Here is a 21,588-nt window from a genome sequence, read left to right as displayed (position 1 = left end):
ATCCACTATAGTTTCTATGTGCAGATTCTCAGTAGAAATGCCATAGACAGCTAATTAATGGATGAGCCCCACAATATTTCTTGGTCATGATCATCAAATTAGATGTGATGTGTTTCAGTCCTCAATTGCAAATAGCATGTAATTTTCATATATTCATGAGATTTCAAAGAAGCCGTTGCCCAGATTTTCAACTTTCATTTTGTTTGTTGATGTCTGGTATACATAAATACAAAGTACTCTAGTTAGATCAAATTCACAGTGGCTTTCAATAGCGCCAAGACAGAAAGCTACTGAAAGAGGTAAATTCTGTAACAATATCTGAAGCCTCTGATCCACATTGCCTGGCTTCTAGAATTTTCAATCAACAGTGTCGTTATCAAGATAATTAATTTATGCAAACTTCAATCCTCTAAGACCCAGCCAGAAAATATTTCCTCTTCTCTTCTCTCAACCCATAGACTGGATCAAGAAGGCTAGCGGCCTCAATTTTGTACTAGCCAAGGAAGATGTTCCCAGGATGTTTCACCTTACAAAATGATAAGGAGATCAAAAGATTCATTTGCAAGCCTATCACATAGCACTCACAGGTGGCGGGTGTGGGTCATTGCATTTGGATTAAAAAGGAAATGTCTCTCCCTCCATGAGAGGTCAGCAGCTTGTGTAAGGCGAAATCTTTTTACTGTTCAGCATGATTAGAATATTCCAGCAGTGGTTCCAGTAATTTAGAAATCACAGTATTGTTGTAATATTTTTCTAGGCTTCAGGAGCTCACAATTGTTTGGCCCAATCAAATCGGGGAACACTAGAGAAGTTATCACCCATCAAGGTAATTACTTTCAAGTTGAAATAATTACTCTATCAATGTTAATGGTCTTTCAACTTCAATAAAGCACTCACCTGCCGATAATCGTGTCTAACCTCCTGCTCCGCTGCAATTCCCTCTCTATTTAGCGGGTTATATTACAGCCGTTACAGTGGTCACTTGTCCTGAACAGCTGCTGACTTTCCATGTGATCGGCTGTGAACCATAAAGAATTGGTCATCTGTGTATGATATCCCCTCACCCATCAGCCCTTGCAGAGCCAAGGAGGTGACTGCAGAGCTGTAATGGGGTTCTTCGGGGGCAGCCATCTTGTCTCAGGTAGTGGCCGCTCTCCACTGGTGACAAGTGCAGAGTAGTTCAATTAACTTCTGCCCTTGACTGTCATTTACCGCTTGCTGTCCCCGCTAACTGGCATATATTCTGAGTTTATCGTGTGGGCCCATTGCTGCGTTCGGCTTACTTCCTCATGTGTTGTAGACAAGGCTTCCTGGAGCGTCTTGGGTATTGGAGTGAGGTTTGCTAGCTGTGTGAAAAGCCGGGAAGAAGCACCATCCTTGGCTCAAAGGCCTCTGAATGTCCCCACCAACTGCCCCCCAGGTACCCGAGAGCCTGCTCTTTGGCAATGGTGATGCCAATTTGTGTGACTGGGGAGTGAGTGTGGGGGTGGGTGGGTAGAGGGCTAGATCCTGTTAAGATGGGATCTAAGGTGTGGGAGCCCGTTCTCAGGTTCCTCGTGGCTTTACCCAGCAGGTCCGAATAGAGGATGATCAGGACCACGGGCCTGAGTGCAGGTGTCTGAGATGGTCTGCACTTGGCTGTGCTGGGGGAGGAGGTCTTTTGCTCCACCCCCTTGGCGTCTCTATAAAAACCCTGGGGCAGAGACAGTCGGGGCCCGTTGGAATAGGTTCCAGGCCCTCTCGAGGCTATCCTTTATTTTCTATCTGTTTATCTCCGCAAGATTCTCCGCTATAAATCCTTCTATCTAATATTTCCTGCTGATCGCACTCAAGAAAACTCTGGGAAGCCGTGGGGGTGGTGGGTAAACGCCCCACACTAAGGAAGGACAGGCCTTTTGAGTGTCACAACATGGTAGGTAGACAGAGTCACGTGAGGAGCAGAGCTCTTAGGACAGGCTTGAGGCACTCCTGTGGCAGGGATGACAAACATACACTTGAGGGCAATGCAGAGGACAGATTCTTGCTTAGCAATTTACAAAAGAGACTTAACCAACTCTGGTACTTAGGGGATTACCTGGAAGTTGTAAACTCAGAATTTTGTGGCAGGGTTGGGAACAAATATAAAACATGGTTTTACAACTTATGGCCAATTAGTTTAGCCGTTTTATACCAACCACAACTTTATTTACACTTGCCAATTTATTTCAGCCTTGCAAATTGCAGAACATCTAAAGTTTCAGTTTGCTATATTGCCATTCACAGTGCTTTGCATACTAAGTGCTGCAATGCATTAGCTAATGCAATAACCCTATGAGATACATAGCAGTTCAGTTCAGACTGGCAGTGTACAAAGGATGATGTGTAAGGACAAGGCCATCTTAGGAGAAAGAAAGGATGAGCGTGGAGAGCCTATGTGATTCAAGAAGGAGTCGGCATACAGTTTGGAGGTTGACTTGAGAGGATTTAGGGAGAGTTGGATATGGCAGCAAGAGGGGAGCCTCAAGATGACCTGGCTTAAGAGGCCATAAGGCAAGTTAGCTATATAACAGGATGGAAACGTATCTGATGTGGGGAATCATGTGACGCTTAGAAAGACAAGCGGTAAGAGCTGGCTGTGGTAATTGGTGTCTGAAAATCCCAGCATTGGAAGACGGGAGCTGGAGGACAGCATGTTCCAGGCCAGCCTGAACCGCAAAGCCAGTTCAGTAAGTGGCAGTGACCACATATGGATCTTAAAGAACCAGCCAGTGGTCTTCGGACCTCATCGGCCCGTGCAGGACAAGCTACGTAAAAGAACATCTAAGCTTGGGCTGGTGAAACAGGCAACCAGGCAAGGGTGTTTGCCCCCAAACTTGGAAACCTGAGCTAGAACCTTGGTCCACATGGTGGAAGAAGAAAAATGAGTCCTCCATGTTGACCTCTGACCTCCGTACACACACTATGGAATGCACTTACGTAAAAACAAAATAAATAATTTCTTTTTGCTTGAAAGCATGTCTGAGCTCATGAAAAGGCAATCAAAAAGGGGAATTCAGCTGATAAATGAGGTCATTGGTTATTTCCCTTTTCCCTGGGGGAGGAAATATAGTGATTTTCCCAACTCTGTGAAGGCGTATAAGGGATAAATATCTCAGAGTCACCTGGAGGAATCGAGAATCCCAAGAAAGGAGTGATAGAGGTCTGCTCTTGCCATGGGGTTTCACACTGAAAAAGAGACTCGGGGTCTTTTGGATCTAGCCACAAGGATGGAGAAGGATCCTTGGAGGCTCTTAATGTAATTCTAAGACTTGATGATCATGACCCAATACAGAAGCCGACAGGTGCTTCCTATTCAATGACCTCTGGAGTTGAGGCCTGACTGGGTCTCACCTCAGAGAGTTGGTGACAGGGCATTCAATCGGGCAGATCCCATGGACAAGATATTATTTCATCATTTGGTAGGACAAGGGTCCTGTAGGTCTCATGGGTGCTGAGAAAGTAATAGCAATGTGACAGGTCAGGAAGTTGGCTGGGGCAGGGATAGAAGAGAAGCTGTGGGCTTGACTGCTAGGGCAGTGGCAGAAAGGACAGCAAAACCAAAACAGCCAGTCAGATCACCCGGCCTGCCTCCACCAGAGGAACATGGGGCATGCAAATTTTCATGGGTCCTGAACATAACACACAGAAAAAAGTCCCATGAGGCATCTGCACTGTAGTGGCAATAGAGGATGGGTGAGGACATTATTAGCAAGGCTCTGCTCATTCTTACATAATTCATCTCCCTCCTTCCTTCTCCTTTCCTTCCTTCCTCTTTCCTCCCCCTTTCCCATTATTCTGAGGAAATCAGTAAAAGAATAGAAAACTAAGGAAGGAAGAGACATGTGACCATGATGTCCCTCATAACTGTCGACCCCTAAGTGTTATATGGCATAGATTACATGGTTGGTGCTTGCCAGTGAAGAACATCTCAAGGGTAAACTGTGGGACCCACCCTTGGTATTATTGATGGGCAGACAAGAGAGACTTAGTGGAGCCGGTCAGAATAAAGTACAAGGAGCAAAATAAAGTTTTCTCAGAGAAGTAGTTGAAGGTAGATCATGCAAAGCTAATGAATGAAAAAGCAACATCAAATCAAATATATCCTTACAACAAGCATTCACTGTTCGATGTGAGACTCCTCCATCCACGCTCTGCATCTTCCATGTAGTGATTTGAATAGGTACGGCCCCCATAGACTCATGTGTGTGAATGCTTGGCCCACAGAGACTATCGGGGGTGTGGCCTTGTTGGAGGAAGTGCGTCACTGTGGAGGCGGGCTTTGAGGTATCATATATGCTCAAGCCATGCCCAGTGTGGATACAGACTCCATCTGCTGCCTGCTGATCAAGGTGTAGAACTCTCAGCTCTTTCTCCAGCACCATGTCTGCCTGCATGCCACCCGCCATGATGATAATGGACTAAACCTCTGAACTGTAAGCCAGCCCCAATTAAATGTTTTCCTTTGTAAAAGCAGTTGTGGTCATGGTGTCTCTTCACAGCAATAGAAACCCTAAGACATTTCATATAATAGAAAGAATGACCTAGTTACATTATAAAATGTGTAAAATCTGTCCATAGGACAGACATGCGAGGGAGTCTTGGGGGAGCTGCCATTTTTTTTTTCATATCATTGTCACACCAGAAAGAGATCCTTCTAGGATGCAACATCTTACAGAGCATTCCTGCCACCTTGTGAATGGGTCTGCAGAAGAAAGGCCGAGAACTATCACACTGTCACAGCTACAACTAATTTAAGATCCTACGTAAGAAGCAATAATATTTTACATTATAATAAGCCAAAACGAAAATGGGATTAGAATGAGTTCATCAATTTACTCACAAACCTTCCATAATAGGGCAATTATGAAGTACCTCATAATGTGTTTTGGCTACAAATCTATTTAATGGTAAAGAAATCTGGGCCAAGCACATGAGGAAGTTTTAAATGCCTCCTCCTTGACATTGGGAAAAGGAGTTTGGCAACGAGAAGGTAGAGACTAGTGTTGTAATTTTGGATTTTATGCCCAGATGAGAAGCCAACTCTTAGTGACCCAAATCATTTGCGTAGTCCGTCAGCTCCTTATGCCTGCCTCTACATATGGAGTGAGATACCATCTATCTTTCAGGGTACTGGGCAAAGGTATGTTTTGGGCTTGGTGTTTTATAATCCTGTAGGGCAAGCAGGGACATGCTTAGAGCACTAACTAGCAGGCAAAACACCTTTGCCTTTAAATCCCAAGTTATTTCTGCCAGTACGATGGCAGGTGCCAATGTGATGGCAGGTGCCAGTGAGCAAAAGCAAACAGACCTGAGTGGTGGTGGCAGCCTCGCCAGCCTTGCCAGGAGTGTTCCTGCAAGTAGCACCATGGAACTCTTGGATGCCAAGCAAGGCTAAATTCAGCCTCTCTCCTGACACTGCACCATCCATCACAGAGCTAATGGGGGAAGGAAGTTTAAGGACTTGTAACTGAAGCCTGTTTTCGGTAATGAAGGCTGCAAAGATCTGAAGATACCCTAAGCATTTTGGTCTTTTCATCTCAGAGAGACCTACTTAGACTCAAAGAGAGATGGCTTTCGTAATGTTGGGGGAGAAACTAGTGATGCATTAAAAGCCACACACTCCCATTTCCCTTCTCCTGCTGCCTCTGCTGCTGCTGCTGTTCCTGCCAACACATCCACTCCTCACCCCCACCGAGGGCCCCTGCTGCCTGTTCTCCATCCACTGCCACCTCCAGCGGGACTCATGGCTCCATAGCACCTGCTTCATGTGGCTCTCCCAGCAACCTCCACCTGCCTCTAAACAACTCTGGGGGGACCTGGACGAGCTAGGGATGTGCTTACAACATGGGTGATATTCTGGTGGTCCCTTGAGTAGATATGGGACCCCAATAATCAAGGGACTAAATGAGTGACATAGGGATGTCTTTCACAAGTCTGGGTTGATTTGTTTTTCTGAAATTGTGTCTTTACACTCAGTGTTTCATTTACAATATCACCTCTTTGCTGGGGGGCGGGGGATTAGCTAGAGTAGAGTAGCTAGGAGGAGTCTTGGAGCAGGATTTAAAAGGGAGTCCTTTGTGTATACCCAGATAGAAGACATCCAGTAGTGAGGGGCTTAGAAACCTTAGTGCCCAACTGATAAATTGTGCCTCCCACTTGATAGCCCACCTTCCTACCCAACCACGGCTGGGCTCAATCTTAAAGTAAGCTCCAGCAGTGAGTACTGATAAAGAACATAGTTCTCAATGACTGTTTATCCAGGTTGATGGAATGTGCTTGACCCTAAATATTTTTTTGCAGCAATACAGGGAAATCATGTTGTTCATAAAACAAAAGAATAGGCTTAAATTACAGAAGAAGATATTTGGATAGTTTTTTGGTTTTGTGGGTTTTTTTTTTTTTTTTTTTTTTTTGGTCAACTTGACATAGGCAGGATGATCAGGGAAGAGGCAACAGAGGAAATGCCTCCATCAGAATGTCCTCTAGGTAAGTCTGTCCATCATTTTCTTCCACCCCACTGTGAGAGAGGTTGCCACTCCTGAGCAGCAAACTAACTGGCCCTGGGTTGTAAAAGGAAGCAAGATGAGCAAGCCATGGAGAGCAAGCTGGTAAATAGCATTCCCCTGCTTCAGTTCTTGTCCCAACGTCCCTTCATGATGGACTGTGGAAGGGATGTGTAAGCCAAATAAGCCATTTCCTCCACAAGTAGCCTTTGGTCAAGTGTTTATCACAGCAACAGAAAGCTAACCAGGACAGTGGGTAAAGGGACATTCTTCTCTTTAGGGGACAGGAGAGAATATTGGATATATGGTAGAACTTCCTTCATTTTAATGTTAAATGCAGCCTCTACATTGGGAATGTAGGAGTGGATGAGATTCACAGACCGTGGTCTATTTGGCTGATGATCTCAATCAAAGTATCCGTCCATGTGAGGTCACAGTGACTAGTGCCCTGGGGATTTGACCTGGTGACCAGAATGTCTGAATCCTGGCCTTATGGAACATGGCCTTGATTGCTTGAAAAATTCAGAGGGAGATTTATGGATGAATCCAACCAAATCTCTGTGGGTTCTTGCTCTCAGAGTCAATGATCCAGAATGCTGGAAGGCCACTTGGGATGAATACAAACATTCAAAAGTAAGTTGTAGGAATGTTTTAATTTCTTGTTTATTCTGGCTAGCCTCTTTGGCATCACAAAGAATAATACATTTTAGAAAAATAGAAAAAGTGTGCATGATGGTCTGTCAGGATCAGAATGCTGAAGACAGTATTAGGAAACTCCATGCACTAAGCCCCGCCCCCTCCACAGGCGGGCTTCTCTTCTAGGAACATGTTAGGTTGGTATAGATAGAACCCAACAAAACAAATAAAAGGCAGAGTTCTTGGATTCATCAGATCCTTAAACCACGTGTGTTATAATAAAACCAGCTAAGTGATGACTCACAAGGTATTCACCCAAAGGAATTCCAGTAGAACTCAGGAGAATATGTAATTAGTCATATATCCTCCTAAGTTATATTTTGAAAGAACAAAGGTTTGGTCACTGTTACTGGTTCCTTTGATAAAAATATATTTATCATAATATTTCAGTATTTTAATCAAAATTACTTTACAGGTGAAAGATTAGAATATAAGTTCTAAGGATACAGTTTAATATAGCAGATTTCCCTACAGATTGAATTATTAGCAAAAATGCATCATTTCTACACAAGATCATGGCTCATAGTGTTTATGAAGAAGTATCTAGAAATGAAATAGAAAAAATGCTGATAGGAAAAGAATGTCAAACAGGAAAACAAAGTATCAGTTCTGAAATAGGACGAAGACTTTCCCAGTAATGCCTTCTCTCAAATGCTGCTTACTCGTGAAAAAAATAAACATGAGCCCGGCGGTAAAGTGTTAAAATCTACCATTCACTTACACAGATTCTTTTGGAACTACATTACAACACACTGGTCCGGTACTAACCGTCCATCTTGATAAACACCAACTCCTTAACTTGTGCATAGATTGGACTTCCTAGGCTTGAGTCACAGGCACATGGCTTTAGTTTTTAAAGTAATACTAAGTGCCACCCTGTTCATCTTAACTTGTAAGGGTCATTCACATATAATGATGTCTTGAAAACCATGACTATTTGCCTCCTAAAGCCCTAACATTTCATCTTCTCCACGCAGGTTCTCCAGCCTGAGAGCTTCCTGTTGACTTCCCAGGGCATTTCCTGTGCAAGGCTTTCTCTGTGATACCCGTTCTTGCGCTGTGACTCATGACTGGCAAGTGTGTTGGGGTTCGGCATCCAAATCCTACGGCAGTGGGCTCCACAGGTTTTCTTATTTTTTTTTTAACCTATAATTCTCATTTCTACAATATTATACAAGTGTTTCTGAGACAAAAACAATCACATTTCTGCATGTCTCATAGAACATAAGGAAATTGTGGGCATAAGCAAAACTCTCAGGAAACACTAGGTGAGCTAATGAAATTATTTTATCCATCAGAGGGAACAGCTCAGAAAAGAATAATCAGTCCCCTGTTAGAATACGTGTCTTTCCTAGCACATGAAATATTATTGCCTTCCTCTCCTCTGCATGCTATAAACATATGTGTGTGTGTGTGTGTGTGTGTGTGTGTGTGTGTAACTAGTTCTTTGACAAACTAGAGAATTACATGTTCTTATCTTGACATCATGCCTATGCAATATTGAAGGAATTACTGAATTATTACCATTTAGTGGGTCTGTAAAGTGGTAATCAGGCAAAGAGACTTATTTATTTACTTGTAATAATACAAATCAGTTCTGGTCTGCCAACTGGTCCCCAAATGCTCCTCATACTTAATTTATTATCTTATCCCTAGGACCATATTGCTGTTTTACAAATATGAAAAATTCATATATTTATGCTCCAAGTGAGGAAAATGACAAGCACATAAGGAAATGAAACCTGTTGACCAGATAATCCAAGGGCTGGTTATTAATTCTAAGTTCTTACCATCACTGTGAAAGCATGCACAGTAGAGCTCTTAGGGGTTGCCTCCTCTGGTCGCTCTTGGTAGATCACGTGGTACTGGAAGATAACGCCATTGGAGGCCTCAGGCTCTGTCCAGTTCAGCAGCACTGAATGAGCACCAGTGGCTTGGGCCCATGGTGTTGAGAGGCCTTGAGGTGGGGCCTCCAAGGTCTGTACTGATGACCACAGGCTGTCCACTGCACCCTTGGAGTTCCAGGCTCTGACTCGGTACTCATACAGTGTAAAAGGCTGCAGGGTGTCGGCATCATCAGTGAACTCAAGAGGGCCTTCCGACCAGACAAAGAGGCGAGTCTCCTCTTCCGTGTCAGCAGGACGTCTGCAAGAGAACCAAGCAAGTCCTGTGACACCTGGACACTTCACAGCAGCTTTAGAGACAGGAAGAGACTGGTGGGTAGGGTCCAGCACTCTTCAGCTTGGCTATCAAGATGAGTGGTTTTTTTTTTTTTTCCTGATAATTTTTCCTTATCAGAAATATGCTACATTTTTTTTTATGTAGTTGATACCTTGTGTGTGTGTGTGTGTGTGTGTGTGTGTGTGTGTGTTTCTAAAAGTGCATACAGGTCATAGGAAACATATAAATATAAAATATATAAAAAAGGCAACACATTACTGTGATGGTTAATATTGTCAGGGTGACAAGATCTAGGACCACCTAGGAGACAAACCTCTGGGCATGTCTGTGAGGAAACACTTAGCTTGGGTCAGCTGAGCTGGGAAGACCATGTGTGCAAGGGGAACAGCTCAACAAAGAATAATCAGCATCATGTTAGAATTCATGTGTCCTTTCGAGTGTGTGGAACATTATTTTATTCCTCCAAGTGAGGAATGGGTGTGTGCACAAGCAGGCTTATCAGGCTCTACCTTTGAACACAGAGCCACAGAAATAGGATACACGATTGCTGGAGGCCGGTGTATTGGGAATTCCATCCCTTCTGTAGTAGGTGGACTGCAGTAGGCTCCAGTGTGGGATGCTCTCACACTCTTCGTGACCTCAGCCCTATGACTCTCTCTGGCTCACAGGCTGGTAACTGATGACTTTGGTGACTGCAAAGCATTTATATAGTGAGGCTGACCCTCCTGTTGCTGTGGGATGTCGGGGATCACTATGTTCAAACACCCTGGCTGTCCTACTGTGGGAGAGCCACTGGCCAGAGAACCCACAGTTCTTCCCAAGGTTTACCTAAAATGATGTACCTTGCATTTGCCTGCAGCACAGTTGGAGATAATTTCTATGTGTTTCTTTTGTGCCACTTATTTTGTCTCCATTTAAAATTTCTATTAATTACAACATAACCCTCAAAGCATGAGACATTCTCATTATTATTATTTTCTTGTACACTTGGTATCATACATCAAGACTCACACATAAACACCATCTTTGACTCAGGAGCAGGAATACAGAGATGAATGAACCTACTGTACACAAAGGAGCAGAGTTGAGTACATGAAACAGAGCTGTATGCAAATGAATGAAAATCACATGGTAAGCACAGAATCAGGAATATGAGCTAGAGTCTTTTAAAGGGCAAAGGGCGAAGGACGATTTCCTTTTTGATGTTTCCTAAAACCTATTACAGTCCAGAATATTCTATCACAGTCTAGAATATTCTCAAATATTCTTTTAACTGCTAGAGAATAAGATTACTCAGTTCTCTTATGATTGAGATTTTGTTGCTATCAAAACTCAGATCTATGCATTTTCTTCTGGCATTGGATATAATAAGACATTAAACACTGAAGCAAGAGGAAGGGAATTGTCAGTTGTTAAGATGCTCCTAAATATCTGATGTTGAGTTGGGAACAGACTTTTCTCATCCGGGTGTGAAATCACAGCACATATCTGACGCGAGGGGAACTGTGCTTTTTACGTCTCCATATTCCCAGTGTCTAAGCCCATGAAGGTTTCAAGCATTTACTTTTCAAATGAGTGGCTAAGAGGTATGATATATTTTTTCTGCCTTTTGCCTTCATCTTTACCAAGTCTTATATCTTACTGCGGTAGAGAGCTAGGCTGAGGAAGGAGATGGTATGAAGTGGGGCTCCTCTCTTCTAGCTCGGTCTCTGGTGGAGAAGAGAGTGTTGAATAAATCAATATTTTCCAGACTGTTAGAAGTCTTTAATTAACACCCTCTTTAGACGCTGGGGAACACACATGCTGCCATTTCAGATTAACCGGCCCCATCAAAACTCAAAGGGTGATTAAGACAAAGCAAACGACAGTATCGTTCACAAACAGGAGCAGGGGATGGAGACTCTTCAGTGGTAGGAACCTGGTGCTTCTCCAGCTGAACAATCACTGTGGTGTAAGGAGGAGCCATGGCAAAGCAAGGGAGGCCTCACAGGTCCACCTCCCCGACCGGCAGGCAGCTTCATTATGACCTGCTCCCACGCACGGGCTGCATTCTGTCCTCCATGTAGGTGTGTCGAGTTTGGCCTGCTGCATGTCTTCGGTACTGGGAGTAGGATGGAGAGGGATCAGCTCTGGTAACCCAGGGCTCACAGCCAAGGACTCCCGCCAGCATCCTAAAACTGTATCTGCTAGGATATGATGCAAACCTACCACAATCCTATAGGAAAACTACAGTTTCTATTTTGTCTTACTCCAGACTCGCTATGACAATTCAATTAATTTTTATTAAACATCTGTGAATTACCAAATTGAGATGTAGCCATGGTTTTCATAAAACTGACATAAAAAAACCCGCTGCCTGAAGGGGAATTTTATGATCTACACTATTTCAGAGATGCAATATGATGGTCACTTCAAGATTATTCACCAAAACAATGAAAGGATGTAGCCTGGTGAAGTATTTCTTACTATTGATTAATTAATAAATTCATATAAAATAATATGTTGCATCCCAAGTATGGTGTTAAAAGTCAGGCTCTCTTTGTGTCTGAACACATCCAGAGAAGAGGTTGAGGAAAACACATATTCTTTTCTTAGTTACTGGGCATCAACAGTTCATGGGAATGGTCCTGTTTCTCCAGAATAACACGTGTCTATAGATTACACGTTCAGCACTCTCTGGACAGCCACACTGCTGTTCACTTCTTAGAGGTTATTTGGACAATTCTATTTCAAAGGCAGGTAATTGAATGCTGCCTGACTATGTGGAGGAAAAAGATAAATATGAATCTGGGAAGTACAGAGTTTTAACAGCCTCTTGTTCTCATTTTGTGTATTAAATGTCCTTCTCTAAATATTTTAAATATAGTTATTACATGGCCTAGACATTGAGATCTCCATTTCTGCTTTGTCAAGGAGCTTGATGCTGGGTTCTGTCAACAGTGGGCACCAGAGGGTGACCAGGAAATCACGGTGAAGGGGAACGGACTCTTCCTCCTTGTTTCCTTTAGTAGCGGCTACGGTGAGCATCTTGCCAGCAAGGGATCTCCCACTTGAGAGGAGGAGACATTTCCACTATGAAGCTTATTTAATGTGAGAAAACAGATTTACTGTTTCCTCCCCTAAAGATCCAATGCCAGAAACAGCCTCCTAGGAACTGAGACCCAACTACCCAGAATTCTACCTCTGCATTTTCTATTTTAACAATTCTGCCCTTGTCCTTTGTTTCTTCAGCCAGCCCTTTGGGTGTCACCAACTTTTGTATAACTGCCACTTCCCTGCTATCCTGGAGTTTTCTTCTCATCTCTTCAGTTACTCAATTAACACATGTATCCTGCATGGCTATTTACATTCAGTTTCCTCTGTTAAAGGTAACTGGGCTTTCTTTTTCTTTCTGATTACAACTTGATTGCTACAGAAAGTGATGATGTCTACAGAAAGAGGGAAATAGGAAAATCAGAGAGAGAGAGAGAGAGAGAGAGAGAGAGAGATGGTGGATTGCATCTGGATTCAGTAGTTACTATTTTGCCTTTACTATTCCATATAACAAGTTGAGTCTAAAAATTAGATGAACAATAGGAGGATTTAACAGACTCTTCATACCTGTCATTTGAGATAAGCACTATTGTTATTATTTTGTGTCTAATAATTTAGATACTTTCCCTCTACATATAAATGTAAAGAAAAATCAATTCTATTAAAGAAAAACAGACATAGTAGGCACTTTTTTGTCACCAAGATTCTTTCTTTGTTTTTTAATAAATACCCACAGCTTCCAGCTCTGCCTTCCTATTTCTGCTGCTTTGCATTGAACATAGTACCTCATATGTATCATTTCGCTATTTCTTATAAAACTTGCAGAGGTTAATTATCCTTTATGTTCATGAGCCCAATTTTGCATAACTTTACAGGTGACTCACCCAAGAAACTGTCCCCCCCAACCAGGAGGTGGCAAAAGACACGTCATTTGATCACAGATCCCAGGATCTTTCTGTGATCACACTGTTTCTATATATTTCTCTAGGTTCAATATTCACACACACACACACACACACACACACACACACACACACACACACACTAAAACCCAAACAAAACAACACCTAAACTGCTCAGCCTCGCCTGTTAAAGTCTTCCATTAAAAAGGCTAAACATTCAGATGATCTAAGTTTCTTCCATGAGTGGTTTAGACCCTAGCCAAACATGACAGCAGCTTCCACTCTGGCCTTTAGTGTTAGGAAATTTTCCTATGCTGTTGACACCTAAAATGCATGTACTGCCAGCTTAGTTAAGTTCTGTCTACTACAGTGTGTGTGTGTGTGTGTGTGTGTGTGTGTGTGTGTGTGTGTGTGTGTGTTTCTAAAATGGACTAGATAATGAATTTTGAATAGGTGGCATACCAGATTAATAATTCATTAAATACTGTGGGGAAACTCTTTTCTTTTTGTATTTTTTTTTTCCAGACAGGCTCTCATTGTGTATCCCTGGTTGTCATGGAACTCACTCTGTAGACCAGGCTGGCCTCAAGCTCAGAGATCCGCCCGCCTCTGCCTCCCAAGTGCTGGGATTAAAGGCATATGCCACTATGCCAGGCTGAAAAACATTTTTAATGGAGACCTGGAATTCTTATCTTACTCTAGCTAACAAAATTCATTCCATTCTTAGAAATAAGAAGAGCCATAGAAGAGTTGAAAGAAGTAATCAATGTGTTATTTTTAACATGATCACAAAAAGATTTACTACATGAGTATAGACTAATAAACATGAAACCCCCAGCAGAAAAGTATGACGAGTATGATTTTCTTAAAAGATTTATTTATTTTTATGTGTATTGGTGTTTTGCCTGCATGTATGTCTGTGTGAGGGTGGCAAGTCCTTTGGAACTGGAGTTATAGACAGTTGTGAGCTGCCATGTGGGTACTGGGAATTGAACCTGGGTCCTCTGGAAGAGCAGCTGGTGCTCTTAACCCCTGAGTCATCTCTCCAGCCCCTATGATTATTTTTTATGTAAGAGAAAACATAACACATTAATGTTAGTATGTTAAAATGACTGGTGTTTAATCTACTCATAGTGATTATGTATGTCTTAGCTAGGTTATATGGAAGCTATAATGAGTTATACAACCTCCTGTAGTGCTGTGGTTAAACACTCTTCCCCATCAGGCACATTTCTTTTAAAATTTCAATCATCACCAAGGTCTTATTCTGAAAGGACCAGTCTTAATAACATTGACATCATGGAACCTCCCATGAATGTTCTAAAAATAGAACTACTCTCTTCTGGTGGTTAGAATGAGGAAAAGCTCCCCTCTAGGCTCAGATATTTGAACACTTGGGATCCCCGGTGCTGTCACTGTCTGGGAAGGGTATGGGACCTTAAGCAGGTATACTCTGCAGAAGGGAGTATGTCGCTGGAGTGGCTTTGAGAGTTTAGAGCCTCCCCACTCTCAGCTCTCCCCCTGCTTTGTTTTGAGGTTAAAGATGTGATCTCTCAGCTTCTTGCTTGTCCCCTGCTGTCACACCTCCCTGGATATTATGGGTTTCCCCCCTGGAACATAAGCTCAAAGGAACCCTTTTGTCCATAAATCACTTTTGGTTGTGTTTTTTTTTTCACAGCAATGACAAATTTTCTGATGAATATTTGTGTGTCTCACATTATGGTGCACATCACACCTTTTGTTTAGTTTACCTTATATTATATAGCAATGAATCATTAGTAAGAAGAATGAGGGCTTAAGGATCTTCGTGTCCCTTGGTGTGTATATACACATATGCATATATCTAGCTATTTATCATCTACATCAACGCTCATATCTGTATCCACCTTCTCACACATCTTTGATTTATCAGGCACCTGTCCTCAGTTTTTTTCAGCTTATTTATCCATTCTACAAAATCACTTCAGTTTACTTCTTGGAAACAATGATTCATACCTTCTAAATGATCTTAGATTTTATCCTCCAAAGTCTTTCTGAATATCCAGAAGGAAGTTTCATTTTTTTCCACAGTGCTAAAGTGTCTTTGTATGCACTTTTGACTTCTAATGCACATAGACAGTTCAAATATTATTATTCATTTAAAAGGGGAGATTCATGAGACCATAAGCCCTGTGTAATTTCATCTCTATTTATATGGATGTTCCTAGAGGGAGGAGGTAATTTTACTAAGTGTTTTGTCAATTCCTGGGAAAGCAGCTTGGGTGGATTTTGTACATGGAAGTGGTGAGAATTTTACCATTTACAAGGCTATTGGCCTGATGAAGTAGGCAGACTGAAAAAAATCTTTATCCAAACCAACCCCTCTTTGAAGAAGATGTGAACATTCAAGCTGGCTTTGCCTGGATCTTGACAATAGACAAGTTACAAAACACTAACTTAGACTTCCTCGTCATTTATGAAAATGCTTACAGAAAACTCCCACTATGGCTTGCATGTAGTCAAGAAAGCGGCCTATGTAACTAGAAAGTGAAGGTGGGACATTCATGTGTACAGCCTGTCACTAATAGGTTTTAATGTTTTAAGTGTGGAACACTCCTCACAGACTCGGGTGTTGGGACACTTGACCTCCAATTGGTGGCGCTGTTTTGAGAGGCTGGGGAAGATTTGGGAAATGGAGCAGAGCTGGCAGAGGTCTTAGGAGCAGGGTTGAGGGCTATGGGTGGGTTCAGCTTCTGCTTCTTGACTGTGCTCTCTGCCTCCTGATCCATTGAGACATGCACAAGCCACCTCACGTCCCCACTGCTGTGGATAGATGCCACTTTGTCTACCTTGAGCAATGTCACGCCTTTCCCACCATGAAAATGTGAGCTGAAATAATTCCTTTCTCCTGAGTCGCTTGTGCTGGGTGTTCTGTCCCAGTGATGAGAAAAGTAAGTGACACACGGACTATTCTGTTTTGGTTTTGGGGTCGTAAGCATCTTACCTGCTTATTAAGGGAGGCACTTTTTTGTTTTAACGGCATGATATGTAGAAGCAATATTAAAACAATGGAAGAGAATTACAGAGGGGAAAGTAATTTGGTGGATCAGTGAGAATCGCCAGAAGCATTTTCAAAATGAAGTCAGCATGTTGGCTTCCCCTAATTTAATGAGAATATCTGCATAGGCCGAGCCTTGTCTTTGGTTTGAGCCGAACGCATTTCCTTTGGTGATAGAGGGAAGCAGGTGAGTGATGGAGTAGGAATTATATGGCATAACCTCCGCAGACGTACTGCAGGCTTGAGCTGCAGCCGTGTGAGGGGCTCTGCGTCGTCACGGGATGAAAAAGAACTGTGTGTCTACATGCTATTTCTGTCCTTACAAATTTCTGATTTTTTTTCCTGCAGCTATCTAAGAAAAATTTGATATTGTTGTTGTCTAAGCACATTTAAACTTCAGCTGGAATAACTGCCAAGTGATTCATGCCTAGGTAGGTGAATATAACGATTGTATCTGGAGCCCCAGTGCGCCATTTTCATTTCACTTTAAATAAAAAACAAAATGTATCTATGTCAGTCAGTGCCCTTCCACTGTACTCAGAGGTATCAAACAGGCTACAATTATGATGGTGAAGTGATTGTGTCACACTGGGGGAAGGTTTATTGCGTTGGAGTCTGCTAGGCAGTAACACATTCTGTTTCATATTACTCTTTATATCATTGTTTGCCTGTGACTAGAATAATCAAATGCCATCAAATGCTGTCAAATTCAATTTACAGTATTTTTCATTGAAGCGGCCTTTCTGCACTCTATTTCCTGTTTTTCCTTTGCTGGAGCTGCCATGGAATAGTCACTGTAATCATGAGCTTTGTTTACAAAACCAACAGAATGAAGCCACATCCTGCTCTCGAGCAGGTACCTATTCCCCTTCATTCACAACAGGGATTTGATGCACCTTCCTCATGCAATTAGCATTAAGTAATTGAAAGAAGACTATTTCTGGAGGATGGATACCTTAGATTCTACAATAAAGCGCTTAGTGTAAAATGCAAACTCGAACCAGTCATTTTGATACATCCACGTGTATTTGAATCAGAAATATTATTCTTCACATTGATGTTTGCTGAGAAGTTGGCTTGCTCATTTTAGGTAGTGCCATGTACAGAACCAGAAATGCAGTTGCAGTTTTTCCTTTCACATTTTTTCCCTCCTATAGACATGTAGTTGGTCATTGCAGGGTCTGAATGAAAGGGTTCCAATGTCAGTAGTAACTATCACAGAAGGTGCATGCTACATGGACCAAACACAGAACAGTGGGGAGTGCTGGAGAGACGAACAAGGCCGGAGGGCAGTGGGTGAGGCGCAGTGGAAGTGTGCTGCACCCACGTGACTGTGTGGATGTGGCTTTTGGAGCGGGATTTCATGTGCAAACTGACCTGCCTGCCACACCTGTGTTTTCTGCAGTACATGCCAAGCACAGAGGGTCTTTGCTGCTGACCTGTTTTGCTTTTATCTTCCTCCTCCTCCTCCTCCTCCTCCTCCTCCTTCTTCTTCTCTCTCTCTCTCTCTCTCTCTCTCTCTCTCTCTCTCTCTCTCTCTCTCTCTCTCTCTCTTTCTCTCTCTCTTTCTCTCTCATCTCCCCTACTTCCTGCCCCCTTCCCATCTCTTTTCCTTGGCTCACTCATCCTTCCCTCCATCCCACCCCATCTTTCCTTGGTCGTTTCCTCATGCTTTCTCCATGCCCTCTTCTTCTGTTTTTATTTCCTTTACATTAGGGAGATCCATGTAATAAATTCTGCACATTCTTACAAGGAGAAACACCTGTAAATATACCATCGGCCAACCAAGAGGAGAGGCAGTAAAGTTGAATGGGAGGGCAGAACACCTGCTTAGCACACATGAGACCCTGGTTTTGATCCCTAGAACCACATAAACACGAAGAAGCAAAGAAAAAACTGGACAACATGAAAAACAAAGACAGCAACACCTGGAGGAGTCACAAAGATAAAAACCAAGGGCTCTAGGGTCTCGGACATCAAACAGATCACAACCAAAGGCTACACAGTTGCAGTGCGCCCTGGTCCTCGGTAGTGTGTCAGAGTTCCCAGTTTCCACCTCCGCCCTCACTGGGAAGGGCTCCCTAGAACATGAATGCGCCTCTGTCCCCATGCAAAGTGGAGTGTGCATGTGATTCTTCAGCCCCCGGATGACAAGCATTCCCCTCGAACCCCGAACCCCGAACCCCTCACCTGTGAATGACATAGCCGGAGATGACGCCATTGGGCCTTTGAGGTGGCATCCACTTAACCTCTATGCGAGATGACCCCAGAGCCTTCAGAAGAGGGGACGCGAGACCCACTGGAGCTGCTTCATGTGTTCTGATATACATCCTACTGCTAACTCCACAGCCTCCTAAAAGAGCAACCCAGGGTTTTAGTACTTTGTCCAGCAAGGCAAAGTGTCACACAGCCATACAGGAGGGTCACAGTGTCAGGAAAATAATCTGTCTGAATACATTGCATACATAGTTCAGTTTGGTCCTAGGGTACCCATGAGATTTGAACATTAAAACACATTATCATTTTTAGATGGTTCATTCAGTAACCATCTATTCATACAGATGTCGGCAAGATACCATAGGCTTGGCTGACTTCATTTCTATTTCTATTGCAGTTATTCTAGCCAGAAAGTGATTACATTTGAATTTTGTGAGTGTGTAAATGACCCACACATCCTGTATATACTTAATAGTATTTAATGTATTTTACTACAGACACTGAACAAGTGACTCTAAGTGTATAGGCCACCCATAGCGCAGCTCCAGTGATGTGGGGATCAGAATTCGATTTTGCCCCTAAATCCAGAAGACAGCATCACCTGGAAGCTATTTCCATGCTGGTAAGGGAAGGTAAAACCCTTTAAACAAAACATAGTTTGTAGGATGGAGTCAACAAATGGACTGGGGTTTCTGATATGAAACATCAAGACCAGCTTTGAAACTTGAGCCAACTCTAGGGGAATGGAACCAGGAATATGGGAGTCCAGCCAACCTGATGTGAAGAGGAGACTGGTACGTTTCTCCAAGGTGGTGCAAACTACTGTATCTGTGTGAATTATATCTCGCTTTGCAACCAGGTATTATCTATCATATACAACCTATGGACACATGATATAGTCTTGCTTATACATCTGTTTATTTATTTGAGACATGGTCCTTCTACGAAGCCCTGGCTATCCTGGAACTTGCTAGTAGATCAGCTGGCCCTGAACTCACAGAGATCGACCTGTTTCAGCCTCCAAGTTTGGGGATTATAAAGGCATGTGCCACCATGTCGGGCCTTCTATATCTGTTTTAAATGTACAGCAGAGCTAAATAATGACTGTGTAATATGCTCTCTGGATTCCATGTCTTTCTCTTCTGAATATTGGTTTATGTCTCTCAGTCCTCCAGTAGAGAGAAGAGCTGGTCACATTCTGTCTAAGATAGCATAGTTGATGCTCCTCCAGGCCACAGCCTAAGGCACAGACCTCAACTCATGGCATTGGGTCTAAGGCAACACCATCAAATGTATAGATTCATTTGTATACAATTCAACCCCCCTTTTTGTTTGTTTTTTTTTTCAAGGCAAGCTTTCCCTGTATAGACCTGGCTGTCCTGGAACTTGCTCTGTAGACCAGGCTGGCTCTGAACTCAGAGCTCTGCCTGCCTCTGCCTCCTGAGTGCTGGGATTGAAGATGTGTGCCACCATGCTTGGCTTGCAATTCAACTCTTAAATAACTTCTCTCTCCTGAAAATTTTTAAATAAATTTATTTTATATTTTCTATGAATTTTATTCTAGAATCCATTTTGTTTTACATTATCAATGGCCTTTTTGTGTGAGCTGTTTTCTTTTAAAAGGCCTTATAAAGCAAGGCTTTACAAAGCTACCATTTTAACGTATTTAAATATTCATGATGTAATGTGCAAAGATGTCTAATGCTTCATTGGATGCCAAGATGAATTTTCTGGGCAAATAGTCTACCACAAATTGGAAATTTAACATTATCCTTTGTATTCCAACTGAGAAACTGTTCCTTTTTAAGAAAAAAAAATATTCAGAGATAGTTTTTTAAACAAGCCCGGGTCAAGCGTCTAAAAGCCAGTCACCATTTTGGCAGGCTTGTATCCTTATTTCATACTGTGTGAATGGAGTCAAGTGTTTCAGATGGGCAGATTGACGGCGTCCAACAGAGAAGGCCAAAAGCATCACACCTCCACCACTGAGTAAGATGCTGTACTCCACCGGAATCTGGGGAACCAGGATCCCTGGGAAGAAGGAGAAAGAGAGAAAGAAAGAAGCAAAAACGCATCATGTAGGAGGGCCAACAAGTCCGTCCCTTAAGAACCGTGCACACATGCAAGGTTATCCCTGAGAGGTGAGGGATGGCTTAGAGTAGCACCAGAGCTGCCCCAAACCTAAGTCACAGAACACTGCAGCGTACACTCCAAAGGCAAGAGCTGTTTAAACATTCATAATAGTCATATCCAAAGATACACTCTACTGGTAAATAAAAATGAAGGCACCTGTCACTTAAAACACGAGGCAATTAAGGAGGGTATCATATTTTCCCTAGGTTTACTTAAAGTACATTAAAAAAAAAAACCAACCCCAGTTTGCTTGTGACAATAATTCTTTTGTGGAGCATTGTGTAAGCATCTTGTCTGACATGGATCTTTGACATAATAGCCCATAAAATATCCAAATCACAGTCTACCTGGAGAATTCCCAGGGCATTAATTATTGAGCTAGTCCGCTCTGTCAGTGAAACTTATGGGCCTTAAATACATATGAAATTTAGGTCCAATAACCGTCATTTTTTACCTGCACTTCTTAAAGTAGTTTTTTAAAAAAATTAATCTATTCACAATCTATTCCTATAATCAATTAAATGCCCGTTAACTTTTATTTGGTCATGAAGAAACATACACTTTTTAAAGGCAAGGATATGAGCTTTGAACGAAGGCTCTAGTAGAGGTTCTCACTGAATTATCTCACTGACTGGGGAGCGTGGGGCATTTACAGGATTAGTTACGTGCCACCTATCAATAAGTTTGTCATTACTCTAGAGACAGGAAAATCTGTAGACAACACCACAGAGCCAACATCACAGGACCTGATGACATGAGGGATGAGGTCCACACAAGGATGTCTTCGCTTGTGGAGGTGGAAGCCCCACTGAAAGGAAGAGCTGACAGACACCTGAGATGCTCAGGATTGTGTCCTATGGATGTAAAT

General features: G+C 42.6%; 1 protein-coding gene across 1 annotated transcript in view; it reads right to left on the bottom strand.

Annotated features, from left to right (window-relative positions):
• LOC102928770 (usherin) overlaps positions 1–21,588 on the bottom strand; it is a 418,898-nt gene that overhangs the window by 80,983 nt on the left and 316,327 nt on the right. The window contains exons 38-40 of the mRNA XM_076548181.1: positions 20,460–20,618; positions 18,561–18,723; positions 9,008–9,362 (exon numbers count right to left, since the gene is read on the bottom strand). Of these exons, the coding sequence (XP_076404296.1) occupies positions 9,008–9,362; positions 18,561–18,723; positions 20,460–20,618 (677 nt within the window). The remainder of the gene's footprint in view (positions 1–9,007; positions 9,363–18,560; positions 18,724–20,459; positions 20,619–21,588) is intronic.

Source organism: Peromyscus maniculatus, chromosome 11 (genome assembly GCF_049852395.1).
Source record: "Peromyscus maniculatus bairdii isolate BWxNUB_F1_BW_parent chromosome 11, HU_Pman_BW_mat_3.1, whole genome shotgun sequence".
Lineage (NCBI taxonomy): Eukaryota > Metazoa > Chordata > Mammalia > Rodentia > Cricetidae > Peromyscus > Peromyscus maniculatus.
Note: the sequence above shows the minus strand (reverse complement) of the source record. Positions and strands in the feature narration are given on the sequence as shown.